Here is a 19,508-nt window from a genome sequence, read left to right as displayed (position 1 = left end):
TCTGGCGGTTTCGAGGAGATCGGGGGTGCAGGCGTGTGTACAATGTGCGGCGGCCGTCCGTCGCAATGAGCGATAGGTATGGTAGGGATGATGGGTGTCGGCGGTTAGGAGCTTCCGTCGGTGCCTCGTGGTGAAGGAATATCGGCGCGATAACAGGGCGGGAGGAATCGTAGGTGAGTTTGGAAAAGCCGGACTGGAGAGGCCGCAGTGATATCGTGGCTAGGTGACGAGGGCGGCGCGTATGCGGCGACGACGACAACAGGCGAAGGCGAGGCGAGGCTGGATGGATGGACGGGTAGGCAGTCGTTGACAAGCGGGGGAGGGGAAAGAAATAAAGGTCCAGGATGGTGCTGGGTTGGAGGGGAAGGTGGTGACCAGGCGGGAACCTACCTACCGACGATTGCTCGCAGGTCTCCTCACCTCAGGGTAGGTAGGGGCACTTAGGTACCCATTCAGGTAGATAGAGGCAAACTTAGCCCGTCCAGTTACAGCGGGTGGCCTCATTCGCAGTAGCGGGATTAGCAGGAGCATTTGGTCTGCTGCTCGTCATGCTCAATTGAGGTGTCCTGAAATGGAAGCATCCAAAGCCAAGTTTGATGCTTAATTGTCCTTTTTACTCCTTCATCCTGTTGAAGATGGTAGGTACCCAAACAGAGGTCTACGTTTTCTAGGTACCTAGAGTGGCAAGTCTGGTAGCTATGAACCCAGTGGCACCCGCCCTTCAAGCAGCGAGGCGGGCGGTAAGGAACTTGACCTTCCAGGTCCCCTTAAGCTCAGTGTTTTAAACTCAAGGAGCCCGAGATAGGTACTCAAGGTCGGTAAGGTAGGTATCAAGAGAGGAAGTACCATAGCTGGACCTCTTCACCAGGTTCTTCTTGTTTGTCAGAGAAGTTATGCGCTGTCGCAGAACACGACAGACGGGACTTGAGAGATGGACAGGAATAACGACATATTCACGACTCCCTAGGCCTGGGGCCGACGCTTGATGCAGAACAGAACGCAGAACGCAGGCACAGGTAAGGCGACATCCGACACCTCAGCACGGTGGACACTTGGGCCGGGGCCAGGTCCAGGTCCATGTCCGACGAGACTTCAAGTGAGAGTCCTGGAAGTTCTCATTCGCCCATACGGTAGTGAGGCAGCCCGGCGCCTGATGATTTGTACGCAAGGCACTAGTACAAATGTGCCCGTTTCCCACCCGCTACCTTCTGTTCTCAGTAGGTGGTCCTGAGGTGACGGGAGACTCCAATTGGTCATGACGGCTCCTTCCATCGCGTCCTGTCTGAAAGCCTGCGTCGAAACATCCCAGCGACACAAAGCTCGCTGCTCGGAACGTTTTGCCGAGGCTCTGTCAAGTGCATCATTCGTAGCAGGAGGCCTGGACTGTGTTCGACACAAGGGATGCAACGTTAAACGTAGAGCGCACAGTCTTGGAAACCGTTTCTTCATCCAGCCCGACTCAGCCCGCCAACGGACGGACGCCGCTTGACTGAACCTATGGAACGATAGGTATGAAAGTGCCTACCGTAGTGAGCTGCGAGGACTGGGATAGGACCTTGAACTGAGGTGGACTGGACGGGACCCGAAGTGCCAACTGGCACCAGCCACACCGCGCATTGGCACAGGGCCGCGTATCAGTCATCCTCTCGGAACATTCGTATAAGCAGCATCCAATTGGCTTCTCAGGAAAGTACCCAGATGACGTGACCTGACGTACAGTACGTATTGTACGGGATTCTTACTAGGTACCTACTCTGGACAGCTAACATTCCAGTCATCCACTTTTTTACCTACCCTTCCACCCGTCAAACGCACCTGGCCTGCCCACATCACGATCTGATGCGACGTTGAAATCGGCCTACCACTGGTGTCCGACGACACCGCCAGCCACTTGCAGGGCTATTCATTACACGCAACAGAGGTTGCAGATGCTGCAGTAGTCTGGCTCCAGAAACCAGACGTCATGGCTCCGCAGGATGGAATTCGCATCTCAAATCCCAAGGACAACCTAGACCAAGCCACGCCTTATCCCGACAAAACTGGTCTCGTCCCGCAACCGTCGGACGGACGGCAGAGACTCTCCCGGAACTCCTCAGGCGAACGGCAGTTCCTTGGGCACGCCCTGGTCGTCGCACGAAGAAAACCGCCACCAGCTCTTGTGTGTGGGGATGAAGAACCACCGGAACAGAATAACGACGAACCACGGCAGCGCAGGCCACCACGCGTAAACCCCCTCGTCGAACGTCCTGTCTCGGTTCGTGAGAAGAAGTGGGAAGGTTGTCGTCTACTCAAGCCATGTCATGTCAGTCCAAACCAGCTGCGCTACCGTTTCCGCGGCTCCGCGGGACACTGCCAATCGTCAGTTGGGAAGACTTTACCTTGAGGGCAGGATCGTTGCTCTTCCCCAGCAGCTTCTTCATGAGCTTCTCGAACCACACGTCCCACTCGCGGTCGTATTCTCCAAGCTTCAACAGCGTATCGATCTCGTCGTCCAAGTGCTGCCGCAGCCCCGGCATGAAGGAGTCGATGATGCTCTTGAGCTTCTCCCCGCTGTACGCCTCTTCCTCCTTTTGCACCCTCTGCAAGTAGCCCATGTATTCGTGAAGACCGCCGATGAAGGCTTCGTGCTGCGCAACGTTGGCTTGCATCAGGCCCGTTACTCCGGCCATCTTTTCGATCTCTGGGAAGACGTCCGTCTCTTCGGTATGATGGTGCTCCTCCACCATCTTGCCCCATTCCATCGAGTATGAGACGAAGTCCTGGACATCGTTCGGGGACTTCTCGACCTTGACACATTGCAGGTATACCGTGTTGATGATCCGGATGATCAGGTTGTGGATGATGATCATGTCCTCGGCCATTCGGCTTGCCCCTGTGGTCTTGACTCCTTTCTACAGGGGCAGAATCATTTAGTTGATCTTGTCGTCACACAAGTCAAGTCGGCACGTACCTTGGATCCAGCGCGAGCGCTGCTGATAAGGGCAAATGGCCCGTCGGCCCAGGGCTTCTTCTGATCAGTAGCCATGATGGCTCGTGGTTGTATAGATCAATGCACAGCTGGAGGATTTGTCGAAAGGAGGAAGCTCTCGAGTCTCGGCGAAGCGGGCACGTTCTGGTCTTTTAACAGCCCCTAAGCCACTCACGGACCGGGCTCGACATAGCTACCCATCACTCTGACGAGCAGTCGTCTAGGAGGATCTTGGGTGCTGACGATAGCACCGAACAAGGTAAGGCTGGCCGAGTCAACGGCCCAAATGAGACGTTATCGTCCCTCGCTCAGCATTGGCTCGTTCTGATCCCAGATCAGTCCGACCTATTATCGTTCTGCCATTGAAATGTCCTAGGGTCTGGTTGGTTAGGTTAACTTACCATGCCTGCTTTGTGCGAATTGTCAGACAAGGCGCCGAAAGTATCGGGCTCACCCCAGCCCTCGAGGCGTCAGCTAGAATTCCAAACTTGGAAACCTGCGTAAGGGGCTTCAGGATTCGCTCCCTCCATGCGTGGTCAGCGGCGGGGACTTGTAAGACACGCCGGGAAAGGAAAGTCGGCAGCAGTAGGGCTGACAACCACATCAATGGTTCAGAGAGGAAATTTGGGATTCTCTGACAGGCCAATAAACGCCAGGGCTTCAATGCAAGAAACTGGTGATACGCCTACATCGTCGCAGCAACTGTGATATTACGAAAGCACAATGATCCTTGCCCATGTCTCGTTAAGCTTGTTCCTCCTGAGCCCAGTCCTGTCGTCAGAATAAATGTAAAACCAAACACGCCGTAGCTCGCCGTTTGAAAGCACCAGACGCATCATTACGTCTCGCGGCTGAACCCGCCTTACCCGCCTTACCCGCCTTACCCGCTGTTGTATGCTGGCTTTTTCCTTAGCCGACCACGGCCTTCATGCTCAAGCTCTCCAAGAAGCCTCCCAGATCTTCCTTCTTGACTTCCACCACGCAGTGCTCGAAACTGTCTATTCGAACGCGAGCGTTGGTCTCCGCAACGACTTCCTGAAATGCAGACCCGAATCGGTTCAGGCCGTAGCCCTTGTCCTTGGCTTGCTCCTCGTCGTCCTCATCCGAGTCCGAGCCGTCAGACGCCTCAGACTCGGTGTCGAGCTCGTCCTCGTCCTCGTCCTCCAGACCGGCCGCCTCGCGGGCAGCGCTCTTTTCTTCTCGAATCTTTTGCTTGTTGCGTCTTGACTCCTCCTTCTTCTTGGCCTTCTCGTCCTTTGCGGTCTGTCGTTTCTTGGCGGCCTCACGGTCCAGAAACGTTGTGTCGGGGCCTCCACCTCCGCCGGTTCCAACGACGAGGTAGACCCCCCGCTTGTCGTTCAGACTGGCCACGACGAGGGGAGTCCCCCGACCTCCATGAGACAGGCGCCCGGTAGCATCCTTCTCTTGTTCGACAAGAGCCTCGCCGATCCACAGTGCAAGCTTGGTGAGCGCTGCCGGGTGACCGAAGATGGGGACATCGGGCCCCTCCTTGACCACACACATACGGAATGCGCGTAGATGTTTGATCTGTTTCTTGTTGATCAACGACGTGCCAGTGCGGTAGATGGCACGATGCAAGAATTGGGCAGTCGGCAACCCGGACTTGAGAGCATCAATGCTGTCGAGAGATTAGCCGAGTAGGACGCGCCTTGTGGAATGGGGTGACTTACTTCTCAAGGGCATCGTACGCTTCCCAGAACCGCCCGACCCACTCCTCACTCTGCGCGTTGACGATCTCCTCATCGTCAGCGTCCTCCAACTGGGAGTCGTTCACTGCTTTTGCCAGCTCCGTGCTGTCGGCGTGCTTGCCGACTTCTAGCAAGGCACCGATGACAACGCCAACATCCTGTGCGCTCAGCGTAGCTCGCCAGCCCCAGCTCCGAACGAAACCCCACCCGTCCTTGGCGCCAGAACGATCCCTGCCATCGGTGTCGACGGAGGGCACCATGTCGTCCAAGTTGTAGAGAGAAGCGTACTTGAGAAGCTTCTGGCGGAGTTCACGCTTCAGCATCATGTCCATGTGGGTGTAGCTCTGTTTACACTGAACCAAGCTGACACCCATTTTGGCCAGGAGCTTGTGTAGCCGCTTCAAACCTGTTTCGCTCCACGTCTTCAGCCGGGCGAACAAGTAGGGTGAGTGAAGCATGCTGTCGTAGAGACTCCAATGTCTGATGAGGAGGAACTTTGGTTCCGGGGACAGCCTGATGCTCGTGTCTTCGGGGCTCCGGGCAGTGGTGGGGATGATGCCCGAGTTCTCGGCTGATGCTCTCGAGCTGCCCACCTCTGGAGGATTGAGACGGCGGACTTCATCTCTGAGCAGCTGCCGGATACGGGCGCCACGGACTCCCATCCAGCCATTCCCTTGTCCTCGATCCGAGTTGCGGACTGGGACCGCAATGCCTGCCGAAGATCTGCCGTAGAGTTCCATGGACGTGACGCCGACAATGGTGAGCCACAACAAGTCGTTGTCTTCTCGGCCAAGCTCGGAGGCCAGAGAGTACATCATGGAGGAGATCGGTTCCGAGAATGATGCACCAATCTTGTAGTATTTCCGAAGAACGCCCTCCTTCTCCCTACGTAACCGCAGCAAGCGACGGCGCAGGATCCTCGCAGAAGGTGCAGGTGGCGGCTGAGCGGCAGATGGAGGCTCGAGAGGGTCGCTGGACAAAACCATACCAGCGTCGCGTAGTTGCACCAAGCCTCGATGAGCTGGGCGCTGGGGTGATGATGGGATGGAAGAAGACTAAAGGTCGTTAGCGCTGTCCAGGGGGAGGATGTAAATAGCAGCCAAACTCACAGAGTTGCTTCTTCTGCGTTGCGGCGGCCGATCATCTGTATCGCTGGAATCATCCCCTTCGTCGCGGTCTGACCAGCTCTTCCTCTTCTGGCCGGCGTGGACCGATTCCTCAAACAAATCCTCCTCGTGCTCGTTGTCTTCGTCGTCGTCTTCGTCGTCTCCCAGGTCCTCGCCGTCGTCGTCGATCTCTGGCATGTCTAGCAGAGCGAGATATGCTTCCTTCTCCGCTGTGAGATCGTCTTCGATATCACCATCGTCAAATACGACAACGCCTCCTTTGCCAGGTTTGTAGGCACGATCGATTCGCCCAGCGACCACGCCCGTGGGACATCGCGCTTGCAGTCCTTCGCCATCTTCCACGGCGGGCTCGAGAGGAAACCCGCCAAAGACGTTGCCGAGATTCCACGGACGATGCGAGTCTATCACCCAGACCTCTACGCCGCCGAAGGTAAGCTCTTCTCCCTCGGGCTCCAGCCCAAGTAGTGTGCCGAGATCGACCATGCCTCCGACACCAAGACAAACGACAACTCCTCCACCGCCTCCCTGGGTCTCCATCATGGGCTGGACCAGGTCCCGACCGGCACGTTCGAGATCAGCATATCCGGAAACGGGCTGGATCTTGTGTGGGATGTAGTCGTGCTTCAACAAACGAGTCAAGATTCGACATGCGCAGAGGGCATCGGGTTCGAGCGCGACGAGGACGAGGACGGGCGGCGAGAGCGGATGGCGCGTGTTTTGGAGGTGGAGGTAAAGCTTGGATATAAGGGACCGTGGAAGATACATGGCTAAGATGATTTCGACGCGTTTCCACGGAGTTTGTCGAGCGGCTTCATGGGATGCAAAATCGGTCTTGTCGTGGTGACGCGGGTATAAGAAGCTGTGGACGTTCTAGGGTGGGTAGGATGCCCGTCGGCGGCAGCAAAGGTTCGGCAGTAAGCGCGGGGGGCGAGATGAGTAGTTGACGTGTGAATATCTGCTCCTAGGTAGGTCCGTCGCAGAGGAGCAGGGTCGAAGATTGAGGAAGGGCGGGAGACGTGGATATGCCACCTTGTGGAAAGTCAACAGAGGGCGTGAGACAGGTAGGTAATACCTAGGTAGGCTGAGTATTGTGGGCAGGGTACCAAACCAGAGGGAATTGAGTGATTGAGGGACAGTCTAGGCTGATTGAGTGTTGTGTCGCGCCGACGCGGTCTGTCAGGATTTACGCGACTGGGAAACTACGCGTGTGGTGGAGCGTATCCGTACCACTAGAACCTTAGATGGAAGTGCCATGCTGGGTACGTACCTGCCACTGCCAGTCAGAGTGGCTGGTTGCAGAGCTGGAACCTAACCTGAGGTACCTAGTCACCTCACGGAGGTTCGGCCGAATGCACGGACCAGAGGCTCTTCCAGGTTAAGGTAGACGTACCTAGGTACGAATACGGATATCCGGGCAGTGCCGGTCCATTTGGTTTCTGTCTCCTTCACACCTCAGGTGTTCAGCCCGAAACCCGACATCCGGATCCCGACTCTTGTTAGGTAGGCTGGCTGACACCCAAGAAATACAGTATCATCAGAGCACAGCACACCGCCAGTGACGACGACGACGAAAACGACGACGACTTCACAGTCCCATCTGCAACGACTGTGTGTCTTACTGCCGATGTGCTGGCCATCAGGGTGGTTGTAGGCATTTGGCTTGTCTTGGCCTCGCATTGTCGCTCCATTGTCACCCGTCATTCATCACTGGCTCGGTTCTCACATATCCGTCTCCTCCTCTCCTGCGCGGATACGTTCAGATACCTTGTCCCTCTTTCAAGGCTCCGTAATTCATTACTCGACTTCCGGCCAACACAACTACGGATAGAAACAGATGGGGTCCATTGATTCCTCATTCTCGCTTGTCACGCTATGTCGCGGTCTTTCTCAATCTAAACCAGGATACAAGAAAACGATACACAACTTGCCGTCCTCTCTCGCCTCGGCATCAAATCAAATTACACTACCTCGTCTCGCCTCGCCTCGCAACAAACGGCATCAACACGCCATGGTGCTGTTGTGACCGCCTTCTCCGAAGCTGCATAAGCACACGCTGCAGGCCGCTTATGCGAGACCTCCTCGAAGCGGCAAAGTCTCTGTCTGCTCGTACCGGCGAAGGAACCTCGCAAAACACGGCGACCGCCGTCTGGTCCATCTACTGCCCTGCGCATGCTGCCCCGCGAAGCTGGCTGATCCATTCTTCGCACAGTCCCCGGACGGTCGTTGCCAGCTCATACGTGGGTGCCTTACCGAAACTTCTGCTCAACTGAACGCCTTCACCTTTCGTTATTCCTTCCAAGGAACCCGCAAACTCATCGTGGGATCGGGACGTCCAGTTACAGTTATAGCCCTTTCGAATAACTGTCCGGTGGGTTGTCTCCCAGACCCGAAGCGCCGGCACCGCATGCGGCACTGTCTCTGGCTGCCCGTGGACGTAGATTCGGACATGTCCCGCCCCAGCACGTTGGCACCGGTTCTGCTTTGTACCACCCCGGCTGGCATTTCTGGGAGGACTAGCACCAGCCCCGTCAAAGCCAGCAACTGCAGAGAGAGGGGGGGTTTGTTCATGATTGGCTCACCACGCTGTTGGTACTGAGAGGAGAAAGTCGGTTCCTAGTACCAGGTACTGCTGTTTTGCTCGCCGAGTTTCTTCCTCCCTACATCGTCCATACTCAGTTTCTCCTTCTCATCCCATATCCCTAAGCACAGCCTGTTCGAAGAATTTCGTGCGCGACAACTGCTTCTTATTGCCGCCAGATCGGCTGCGTGCAAATCCAACGGTACCGTGGCTCACAAATTTTCAGTCGTTTCCTACATCAATTGTTTACTTGACCTACATTGAGACCTCAATCTACGCACAACCCTGCAGTCTGGTTCAACCGTTGTTGTCGTAGTCGCCTTTTTTCTCGCCACTCACGACGTCTTCGAAGAAGCTCACACAGCCGATCAAAACGTGCTCCGTTACAGCGCATCTACCGAAACTACTATACCTGCATACCTCACTCGAACTTAACCTAACTAGCAACCTAGACTTTGTTCTTGGCCTGGCTAGTCTCGTCCTACTTGATTCGGAGCTCCCAGTGGCGGTCGACCCTTCTCACGTCCGGTTACCATCAACTCTCGTACACCAGGCAGTGGCCGAGGCCGAGCTGCCACAGCATTAAACTGATATATCTCCTAACGGTTGAGCTGCGAGGCGGCCGTTCTGCTTCGGACTCTGTGAAGCCTGCTAGGCAAGCCTGGTGTTGTCATGCTGCCGGGGCCGATCGTCTTCCTCTAGCTCCTTCCTGGACCTCACAGGTTTTCCGGCGATGAATATGTCCACCAGCGAGCCAATAGAACCAGCTCCGCCGGACATGCTGGACAATGACGATTTTGAGGGATCGTCAGACTACCAGGAGTCGCTCGCGTCTTCGGGCTTCACCTCGCTTGCTTCTCGTGTCATGAGACACTCGCATGAGGGTGGGAGGTGCGTCGCCCAAGGCTCTTCTTCTTTCCACAGGTGCACCTTGACGCTAAGTTTCCGGACTGTAGACGCTATCAATCCTTCTTGCAGGGGATATATCCTCTTCCAAACGATGAGACGGAACAGTTTCGTGAAGAGATGAAGCATCAGTTGATCAAACGCCTGCTTGATGAGAAGGACTTCCTGTCTCCCATCAGCAGCAGCCCGCAAAAGATTTTGGACGTGGGTACTGGCACTGGTCTTTGGGCTGTGGAAGGTATGTTGGGTTATCGATTCCACACTCAGTTGACTCACGCTCTGACCATAAACCAAGTCGCGGACCAGTATCCTACTGCGCACGTCATTGGCGTGGACATTTCGCCAATCCAGAACTCGTACGCCCCTCAAAATGTCGACTGGAGGATTGACGATATTGAGGAAACCTGGTCACCCCTCTACAATGATCTGGACTTTGTGCACTTCAGGTCAGTCAGTGTCACGCTTCGAGACCCGGTCAAAGTCATCGAGTCAGCGTATCAGTAAGAACTCCGAGCCGTTCTCCCCGCTGATGTTCGCTTCTGACATCATCTACAGATGTTTGAAGCCGGGAGGCTGGATTGAGTTCCAAGAAGCCGGCGTCAAGATTGGATGCGACGACGGTACCATGCCTGACGATTACGCGCCGACAAGATTCATGGACCTTTTTGTGCGCACTTTTCGAACACACTACAACTGGGATCTGGAGATACCGCTGGTCCTTCCCGATATACTGAGGAAGGCTGGCTTCGTCAATATTCACTGCCGGACTCATAAGATGCCCATCGGGCCGTGGGCCAAGGACCGACATCAGCGAGAAATCGGCCTTTTCGTAAGCCAGGACGTGTTGTGGCAGCTCGTACGCGCTGTGCTCGTGAAGTGGCCGCAGATGGGATTAAGCAAGCAGGAAGCCGATACCATGGAACAGGACATCCGAAAGGCGTTCCACGACACGAGAATACATGCATACCTGCCGTGGATCTCCGTCTGGGCCCAGAAACCCTTCACCTGACGCAAGCGTTCCCTGCAGTGTCCGCCCAGGATACGATCAGCACCAGCTCATGACAGACAAGGGGATTGCAAACCACTTACGTTGACAGCCACCAACCGTTTCCCGACGATGGAGGCTTTCACGGTGCAAGTTCCCGGCCTGTCTGTGTATCGAATTCCGCGTCGGCGACGTGAGCCACCCCGCGCGCATGATGCAGTGCGTGATCTCGACGGAGTGCGCACACGTTCAACAGCATTCGTTTCGGCACACTTCCTGGTCGAGTCAGGCCAGTTGTCCTCAAAGGGGGCGGAGTCGAAAGGCTAGCGTAACGGTAGCCCGAAAACTTGGCATTCTGAGAGACCGAGAGCTTGAACGAGTTCAAGGCCCCGAAACACATTACGGTTTCCTTCCATACGTAACATACACGTCAAAGTAGCCATGTCTCCTCACGTCACGCCATTCGGCGCTGGCTCTAGCACTGAACTCCCAAACCTCTTCCTTCCTCCAACCCATGAACCGGGTGAAGAGGGCCAGCGTCATGGATTCGAGACCCACGCTGAAGTTCGCCTCCGTCCAAAGCCCGAGCGTTTTGTGCCTGACGTCTCGCGGCCATTGGTTGATGGGCCATTTGAACGGGATCCTCACGATGTCGACAAATCCGACTCTGGCCATCATGTCTGCGGCCCGACCGCAAGTGTCGAGGAGGAACCCGGACCTTCTGCCGGCCTCCATCATCAGATCGTTCCACCTCCCCAGGTCACATTCTGGCGGTATCGTTCCATCATCACACCTCATCGGAAAATCGATGTCCTGGATCTCGAGCCAGCCCCCTGGATTCAGATTCCTGCGCCGTAAGGTTAGCAACTGTCCTGGTTGCGACATTCGGATGACGGACTCGAAGGCTTGTCGGTGGAAATTTGGCCAGTCCCTGAAGGCACCCGTCATCATCATACTATGAACGTAGTCAAACTTTCTCGAAAAGCTCCACTCCTCTTCGAGATCGTCTATTTCGTAGTGGACATTGGGGGGCGTACTGCTAACTTCAGCAAGTCGAGATCAAGCTTGGGAGATGGAGGCCTTACAAGCCTGGCTGAACCGGCGAGAGGTCTACTCCAATCACCTCGGACTCGGGATGCTCCTCGCCTTGGCTCGGGCTCAGCACACTAGTATGTGACCATCAGGTCCAGACAACGTACCAAAGTCTATTGCCCACATGCCTGAGACGGTCAGCTTGAGTGATCGGTACCAGGGGGTTAGGGGGGGTGTTCGCCGGGTTATGGGGAGCATCTACCTATGCCGCATCCAACATCCAGAACTCTGTGCGGGTGATGAACGGGGGCGAAATTGAGCCTGTTCTCGAAAGTCAACTGGCATAGCTGGTACTGAAAAGCTGAGCTGGTCAGCACATCAATCAAAGCCTGTCGACGTACTTGACCTACCTTGTCTATCAAGTTCTTCCTGTATGCGGAGTAAAAGCCAGATTAGACGTTGAATCAACGATGTGACCTGGAGACTCCTTACCTGATCCGTGGGTAGGACATACTTCCCATCCTTATATCCGTGGTAGATACGACCGTTCTCCTCTAGCGCGCGCACAATGCTCGATCGCAACGATGCTGTTGACGACGGCCATGCTTCAGACTGTGACATGTAAGCAAACCTGCGCGAACGCTGGCAGTCAGTCATCAGAAACTCACCTCGCCCAATGCCGAGTCGACATCACTTCCTAGGATACTCTGCATATCGGCATCTGCAATGTCCTATAACAAGCGTTCAGCGGCGGATCCTTGATCAATCCGAACCCCGAAGGTGGTGAGCCTCCGCATGGATGCTGACCTCGTCCGGCTCCAAATCGATATGGGCGGGGGGGAGCACAGTGTCGACATTATGCCTCGCATCGGGTATCGGTTCTCCCACTTCCATGATCTTGCCTCCTTGGCTCTGCGGGCTTGAACGCTGACTATACTGTAGGCTGTCGTCTTGCACTGAGAGGCGCGATGTGGTCAAAGCCGAGAGCCACTCAACCAGAAGCCAAGGGAGAACCTCTCCGTATGCGAGAAAGGAGAGCGTAAGGAAGGGCTTTGGGGTAATATTTGATCTCCGCCTGCGGCCGGTATCCCCGGACTGGTTCGAGGAGGCTGGAAACAGCATATGACCTTTGTGGCAGTGGCATTGAGGGGAAAGGTTCGGCTGCGGTGCTCCTGGCGAGGGCAACACAAACAAGTGGCTTCCTTGTCAGGCCGAGTTTTCGGTTCCGTGTCACCACAAGTTGTGTATCTTGCGCTCCTCGTCGTCTTCGGCACTCCTCAGTCGAAACGGACTAATGGGCATGTTGGTGTAGCCCGGCGTGAAGAACCGTGGGTAAACAGCAGTCTTCGGCTCAGATTCTCACAATGAGTACCGCACCTAGGGTTCCTTGGAGTAAGGTCGCTGGCTTCTTTCACTGCTGACCGCGCCAAGACTGGGCTGCAAAACCAATACTATGCTGGCGCTGAAGACGGAAGACGAGGTGTGTTACACAAGCCACGTGCAGCTGGCCACTCATAGTTTGACAGCCAGTGCCTGAAGCCATAATGAAGGTATGTGTTGGACGCCTTCCGAGCTGTCAACTGCTGGCGATATGCAACACCCTTGGACGGTGTCTGCAAAGAGGGGTAAGGATTCCGATGGCGAGGGTTCAGGTGGTGTTTTGAAAACCGACAGTCGTAGCATCCACCTCGGCCGTTCCGCTTAAGGCCGGATTCCTGCATGATGGCATGCAGTCCGTCGGGTGGACAGGCAAATACGGTAGCATGTTGCCGTTGTGGTCCACTAAGGTGCTGCCATCGTGGTTGCGGTAAATGAATAGGAAAACAAATCCGGAAGCCAACGAGAAGAAGAAGCCCGTCACGCTGTCCGAGCGCTTCCCAACACCGAGCTGATTGCTTTCTTGGAAGACCGGTGTGACAAGACAACGGTGGCTGCGGCCGGGATGACTGGATGGCTTTCAAGCACTGAGCGAAACATTCCATGGAGGGTTTGATGATAGACGTCCTCCAATGATTTACCCCATAGCTCGATTACATGGACTGAATTCTGCACGGGGGCGGACCAAAGCATGACTGATGGTGGTAAGGTTTGGCCACCGCGATCATACATGTTACATGCAGATGCCTTGGATGGAGTGCCATGTTCTCTCATAGTTGAGGCAATCGAGGGCACACAGCCTATGCAGGTAGAATATGAAATTCTGCTGATAGGCACAAGCCATCTCCCGATGGTTTGGTCGTAAAAGGGGGCCTTGGAGAGACTGGTTGCGCGTATGACCGGTGTGTCTGTCATGTTTGTTGTTGGCTTCTCCCGGGGCCAGGCGGACCGGAGCGGAATGCTGCAGATGATAGCTCATATTTCTTAGTGTGTATGTATAGAATGATCCGAGTCTCATAGGCCATGACAAACAGCGCGTGGTGAAGGCCATGGATGAGATGAAAGAAGGGAAAGCATTGACAAAAGGATGTCGAGGGCATCGTTTGTATGTGATCTGTGGTCGAACAATGGCTCCAGACAATCTCTCGTTGAGTGTGGGTTTGTCTTTGTTGTCCTGCTTCCCCATCACCAAGCACGGAAACATAATAATCCTTGACTACTCGATCCGGACCTCTCAGGAAACTTTTGCTGCAGGGCGTCGTGTCAACAGATACCTAAGGTAACAAAGGGAAGGAGGTGCCCGAGATGGGATGGGGGGGTAAAAGGCTTTCGGGCGCCTCACATCGAAAATGGGAAGGAATGTACCTCGTTTTTCTATCCTCAGATCTACTTTATGCTCTTGCCCTCCCGAGAGGAAGTCGCAGCCCCCCCAATAGCCAGCTGCCGTACATTACCTGCAATATTCAATCTCCACGCCTCGACTTGAGGTACCCTACCGTACCTACCTTACCTTACCTACATACTTCTTTGCTGTCTGCCTGCCTGCCTCCATCTCGGGGTCTCGGGCTGCTCCGCGGTAAGGTACCTCACGGCATACAACTGTGACCTGCCTCTGGCTGGGAGGCCATAACTTCTGCTTCTTCCTCCCTCAATTCTACTCGACTGCTACTTCAGGCTTGTTGCTTGCGCTCACTGAACCCACCTCACCTCACCTCAACAACACCAGACTCATCTCACGTCACCTTGCGAACCCCAAACCGCGTCTCACGGAGCAGCTGAGAACGACATGGCCTCTTTCAAGGAGTTCTCGGGCCGCATCCAGAACCCGCTGCTTCTGACTTTTGCGGCCCTTTTCATATATCTGGCGGTCTTGAGCTACCGTTCATGGAACCGTCTCAGACATATCCCTGGGCCGCCAGGTGCTGCCTTTACCAAATGGTGGATGCTACGTAACACACTGGGTGGGCAGATGCATCTCGCTCTCAAGCGGGCTTGTGATGACTATGGTAAGTCAGCCCTGGAATTCCCCAGATTCCCTTCGCTCTCCATGCCTCGCCATCCAACCGTTGTCTCGAGCGCGCCGTTGGGAAAGGTCTCAGACACACATGCGCAATCATCCACGGCGCAATCAAGGGGAGCCTTATTCTGTTTCGACAGGCTGCTGACAGGGAACATTGCTTTTTAGGCCCGGTCGTCCGCATCGGTCCCAACGACTTGGTAACCAATGACTCGGAGCTCCTCCGTCGAATGTGGGCGGTTCGTTCGCCTTACCGCAAGGGCGCCTTCTACGACGCCGTCAAGTTCGATCCGACTAGGGACAACCTCATCTCCATGAGGAATGACCATGACCACAGTGAGCTGCGAGCCAAGATGGCTATCGGCGTGAGTTCCCAACCCCCAGCTCCCGCCCGCATCAGGTGCGCTTAAGCCGCCCTTCTAACTCATACGCTCCACCAGTACTCCGGCAAGGAAAACGAAGGCCTCGAGTCCGCCATCGACAGACAGATCCAGGCTTTTGTACGCCTCATCGAAGACAAGTATGTGTCAACAGCGGCAGTCTTTCGTCCAGTGGACCTTTGCAGAAAGATCCAATATCTCACTCTCGATATCATCACCTCGCTGGCCTTCGGCTACCACTTCGGATACGTCGAGCAAGACGCAGATGTCCACCGATACATCCAGATGACCGAAGAAAGTATGCCTGTCATGATGATACTCGGCGTGTTCCCCAGCTTGGCCAGACTGCTGCAGTCACCCCTTTTTCGCCGCGCGATGCCGTCCGAGCATGACCGCGTGGGTTTCGGTCAGTTCATCAAGTAAGTGATGTTGTCCTCCCTTATAGTGCCCCGAAATAACACCACATGGCTGACCGTTGCTTGTCTTCTCACAGCGTTGCAAAGAAGGTTGTCGCGGAGAGGCTCATGTCAGACAAGACGGCGAAACAGCGGGACATGTTAGGGTCCTTCCTTGCACACGGCCTAACCCGAGAGGAGGCCGAGGGTGAGACACTGGTCCAGATCATGGCCGGTTCCGACACAACGGCCACCGCCATGCGCACGACGATGTTGTATCTGATGACGAGCCCCTCGTGTTATTCCAGACTTGCCAAGGAAGTGCGGGACGCGGCTCAGGCGGGTGCAATCTCGTCGCCCATCACCAACCAAGAATCTGGCGGCCTTCGTTACCTGCAGGCTGTCATAAAGGAGGGCCTGCGCATCTTCCCGCCCGTCACGGGTCTCATGTCGACGACGGTTCCCAAAGGAGGGGATTACATGCACGGTATGAGCATCCCTGAGGGTACGGACATTGGCTGGACCGCGTTTGGAGTGCTACGCTCCAAAGCAGTGTACGGACCGGATGCCGACGTCTTCCGGCCGGAAAGGTGGCTCGACGCCGGAGAAGACCAGCTGAAGGCCATGACGGCGCAGTGGGAACTGGTTTTCAAGTATGGCAAGTGGCAGTGTCTTGGTAAGACTGTGGCTCTCTTGGAACTGAACAAGGTGTTTGTCGAGGTCAGTCGCCCCTAATCTCCCCAGCAGCAACAGCAACGCCCATGTGACTGACGGTCTCTCTCAGCTTCTTCGTCGATTCGACTTCGCCCTGACAGATCCTACAAAGGCATGGGACTCCTTTTCAGCAGGCATCTTCATCCAGTCCAACCTATGGGTGAGGATCACAAGGGCTAATCAACCGAGATAGACGCTGGCCGAGATATGGTCGGCGGGATGGTCCGAAATAGGGAGGCGTGGAGACTGAAGCATATATGGCAGAGGCAGATTGACCAAGACAGATCGCTTTTTTTCTTGACCCATTTGTCGCCTGATGCAGAATATCCCAAGTGCGAGAAAAGGAAAAGCAGGACGATGCGCCAGTAGACCGGTCGAATATTCGGGCTCTCGTGAAGATGCCTCACGCCGACACTGATCCGAGGCCGTATTGCCCTCGCCATTATCTCGGCGAGTCATGCGGGTGGGTTGAGAAAGATGAGCACTCTGCAGTAGGTCGGAATGCCTTGGCAACCTCCTGTGCCTAAAAATCCCGCCGGATTCACAATCTCCAAACTCGAAGAAGAAACATCATGACGATATATTTGGACGGAGAAGGTGGTCAAGCCAAGTGAGAAGCGCCGGGACACGCCCGGGGAGTAGGTCAACTGAGCGGCATCCCCCCCGCAATTGGGGCCGCCCCTACGGATTGATCTAGACCGGACTAGACTGGACTCGGGAAGGGGACGTTTCCCCCGCGCTGAACCGGCCTAACCGAGCCCCCCAACCCCAGCCCCGACATGCATCATATCGGCCCGCCGGTGTTGTTCCTAGGGGATTGCCTCGAGTGGGTTATTACTGGGCTGTGTTCCCTGCAAACCTTCCCACTGGCTGCACAAGGAAATGAAACGAGCGTACCCACGTCAACTCCTTTCCCAAATGGTGCCCAGAGACACCATCCCTGCCACCCACGGCTTGGGATGAACATCCAGGCCTTTGCAGCACGATGATGCCAGTAATAAGCTTTACTGCGAACTATCACAGGACTGCCAGCCGCTTGGCCCGCACACAGTGATACGAACATGCCCCTGGGGCAGGGTTTTCGCTACATTATATAACCTTCAACCCCGTCTGCCATGTTTTTCTCCAGCCTGCAGTCTTGTGTAAGGTAAATCAACGCGGGAGATTCTCCGTGACAGCGTCTACCGGCTGCCACGACCAATTCTGGCATGATGGCTCTGCGATCTGGATTTCTCTTGCTGGCGGGCGTCGTCGCGTCTGCTGTCGCCGCAGACCTCGACGACTTCATTAGTCGCCAAAGGAGTTTCGCTCTCCAAAGCGCCTTGAACAACATTGGTCCTGATGGCTCCATGGTTGAGGGGGCTGCTGCGGGCATCGTTGTCGCCAGCCCGTCCAAGTCAGACCCCGATTGTGAGTTCCTCGGTCTACGGCGTGTAGCACGCTGTCGCTGACAGTGTTTGCCCCAAGACTTTTATACCTGGACCAGAGATGCCGCCCTGACAATGAAGATGATTGTGGACGAGTTCATCTTCGGTAAGGAGGAGCTCCAGGTTTACATCGAGGATTACTACCGTTCTCAGGCTGTGCTGCAGACCGTCACGAACCCCTCGGGCTCTTTCCTCCCTTCCGGCCGTGGCTTGGGTGAGGCCAAATACACCGTCGACGGCGCTCGCTTCAACGGCGCCTGGGGCCGACCTCAGAGAGACGGTCCTGCATTGAGAGCAATTGCGCTAATCACCTATTCCCGCTGGCTGGTTGAGAACGGCCAGGAATCAAAAGCCAAGGACATTATCTGGCCCATTATTGCCAACGATCTGTCCTACGTTGGTCAATACTGGTACGACGGTTCCCTCCCCCTCCCATCCAGGCCTAGAAAGCAATCGTCTGACGAAACGCGTAGGAACTCGACTGGCTTTGATCTTTGGGAGGAAGTGTCCGGTTCCAGCTTCTTCACGACCCAGAACCAGTACCGTTCACTGATCGAAGGCGCCGCGCTTGCGAAGTCCCTCGGCGTCGACTGCACGGGATGTGAGCTGGCACCCGATGTGCTGTGCTTCCTACAAACTTACTGGAACGGCGAGTACTACACCGCCAATATCAACACCCAGACACAGCGCTCCGGCAAGGACGCCAACGTCATGCTTGGCTCCATCTCCGTATTTGACATTACGGCCAGCTGCGAGGACCCTTCCATCCAACCCTGCCACAGCCGAGCCCTGGCAAACTTCAAGGTTTGGGTCGACGCCTTTCGCAATGCAAGCCTCTATCCCATCAACGACGGGGTAGCAAAGGACAAAGGCGTGGCCCTCGGCCGCTACACCGAAGACATTTACTACAACGGCAACCCGTGGTGAGTCCGGCCCAATGATGGTGAGTGGAAGTATTCGCCGCTCATTTCTGTGCAGGTACCTCATCACTCTGGGAGCGGCTGAGTTTCTGTATGGCGCAGTGGCTCAATGGAACGCGCACGGCGAGATCAAGGTTGATGCCACGGCGCTGCCTTTCTTCGCCGACCTCTACCCTTCCCTCAAGGAAGGCACCTACCAGAAACGCAGCAACGTATCCGGCGACTATGCCAGCATCGTCAACGCGGTCACCGCTTACGCCGACTCCTTTGTCTCGGTAGCGCGGCAGTACACTCCCAGCAACGGCTCCATGTCCGAGCAGTTTGACAAGGCACCGCCGGGAGCTCCTCTGTCCGCCTCCGATCTCACCTGGTCATATGCCGCGTTTGTGACGATGGCAGAGCGTCGTGCCGGTCAATACCCTCCAAGCTGGGTCCCTGCCTCTTCGGAAGTTCCCTCGACCTGCGTGGCGTCGTCGACAACCGGCGTCTATGTCCCGGCCATCGCCGCCGGGGCCCCTAACGTGACGGGCTCTTGTACCGTCCCCGTCAGCTTCCTCGTCAATGCGACAACTTACTACGGCGAAGACCTCTACGTCCTGGGCGACATTGCCGATCTGGGCTCCTGGAACGTGGAGAATGCGCAGCCCATGACGGCTTCCGGCTACACAGCTGAGCGCCCGCTTTGGAACGTTGATGTGGAACTCCCCGGCGGTCAGAACGTAAGCTACGTCTACGTGAGGAGGCAGAATTGCAACCAAGGTTACATCTACGAGACGACGAACCGCACGCTGACCGTCCCGGCTTGCAACTCGACGCAGGTCTCGGCAACAGACGATGCTTGGGAAGGGCCTCTGGGATCGAGCGGCAATTGCTAGGGTGGGTGTGAAGCGCTGGCTGGTATATGAGGACAAAGAAGGATGCGAAGGAAAGCTTTCTAATCATGTGGAGACTACCGCCCATTCGCCTTCATCCA

The 19,508-nt window shown here is 55.7% G+C and overlaps 5 protein-coding genes across 5 annotated transcripts; 2 read left to right on the top strand and 3 right to left on the bottom strand.

The window, feature by feature from the left end:
• Positions 1 to 2,092: 2,092 nt before the first annotated feature.
• Positions 2,093 to 3,025, bottom strand: CkaCkLH20_12459 (hemerythrin HHE cation binding domain-containing protein; the record flags this gene model as incomplete). Its single annotated transcript, XM_038895172.1, has 3 exons — positions 2,093 to 2,284; positions 2,379 to 2,891; positions 2,951 to 3,025. The coding sequence occupies 3 exons, from the start codon at positions 3,023 to 3,025 to the stop codon at positions 2,093 to 2,095; spliced, it is 780 nt and encodes a 259-aa protein (XP_038739561.1).
• Positions 3,026 to 3,877: 852 nt separating this feature from the next.
• CkaCkLH20_12458 (DNA replication initiation factor cdc45) lies at positions 3,878 to 6,569 on the bottom strand (the record flags this gene model as incomplete). Its single annotated transcript, XM_038895171.1, has 3 exons — positions 3,878 to 4,607; positions 4,660 to 5,732; positions 5,787 to 6,569. The coding sequence occupies 3 exons, from the start codon at positions 6,567 to 6,569 to the stop codon at positions 3,878 to 3,880; spliced, it is 2,586 nt and encodes an 861-aa protein (XP_038739560.1).
• A 2,591-nt stretch (positions 6,570 to 9,160) lies between these two features.
• On the top strand, positions 9,161 to 10,297 carry CkaCkLH20_12457 (methyltransferase domain-containing protein; the record flags this gene model as incomplete). Its single annotated transcript, XM_038895170.1, has 4 exons — positions 9,161 to 9,273; positions 9,339 to 9,526; positions 9,584 to 9,788; positions 9,844 to 10,297. The coding sequence occupies 4 exons, from the start codon at positions 9,161 to 9,163 to the stop codon at positions 10,295 to 10,297; spliced, it is 960 nt and encodes a 319-aa protein (XP_038739559.1).
• Positions 10,298 to 10,672: 375 nt separating this feature from the next.
• On the bottom strand, positions 10,673 to 12,427 carry CkaCkLH20_12456 (methyltransferase; the record flags this gene model as incomplete). The annotated part of the gene is made up of 9 exons (XM_038895169.1): positions 10,673 to 11,120; positions 11,172 to 11,309; positions 11,359 to 11,419; positions 11,473 to 11,493; positions 11,568 to 11,658; positions 11,707 to 11,734; positions 11,820 to 11,917; positions 11,974 to 12,036; positions 12,113 to 12,427. The coding sequence occupies 9 exons, from the start codon at positions 12,425 to 12,427 to the stop codon at positions 10,673 to 10,675; spliced, it is 1,263 nt and encodes a 420-aa protein (XP_038739558.1).
• A 2,041-nt stretch (positions 12,428 to 14,468) lies between these two features.
• CkaCkLH20_12455 (glucoamylase) lies at positions 14,469 to 19,410 on the top strand (the record flags this gene model as incomplete). The annotated part of the gene is made up of 10 exons (XM_038895168.1): positions 14,469 to 14,688; positions 14,868 to 15,064; positions 15,140 to 15,219; positions 15,265 to 15,498; positions 15,573 to 16,194; positions 16,259 to 16,348; positions 17,367 to 17,598; positions 17,656 to 18,025; positions 18,089 to 18,538; positions 18,594 to 19,410. The coding sequence occupies 10 exons, from the start codon at positions 14,469 to 14,471 to the stop codon at positions 19,408 to 19,410; spliced, it is 3,312 nt and encodes a 1,103-aa protein (XP_038739557.1).
• Positions 19,411 to 19,508: the final 98 nt, after the last annotated feature.

This window comes from Colletotrichum karsti (assembly GCF_011947395.1).
Source record: "Colletotrichum karsti strain CkLH20 chromosome Unknown Scaffold59, whole genome shotgun sequence".
Classification (NCBI taxonomy): Eukaryota; Fungi; Ascomycota; class Sordariomycetes; order Glomerellales; family Glomerellaceae; genus Colletotrichum; species Colletotrichum karsti.
This window is presented reverse-complemented; position numbering and strand designations above follow the sequence as displayed.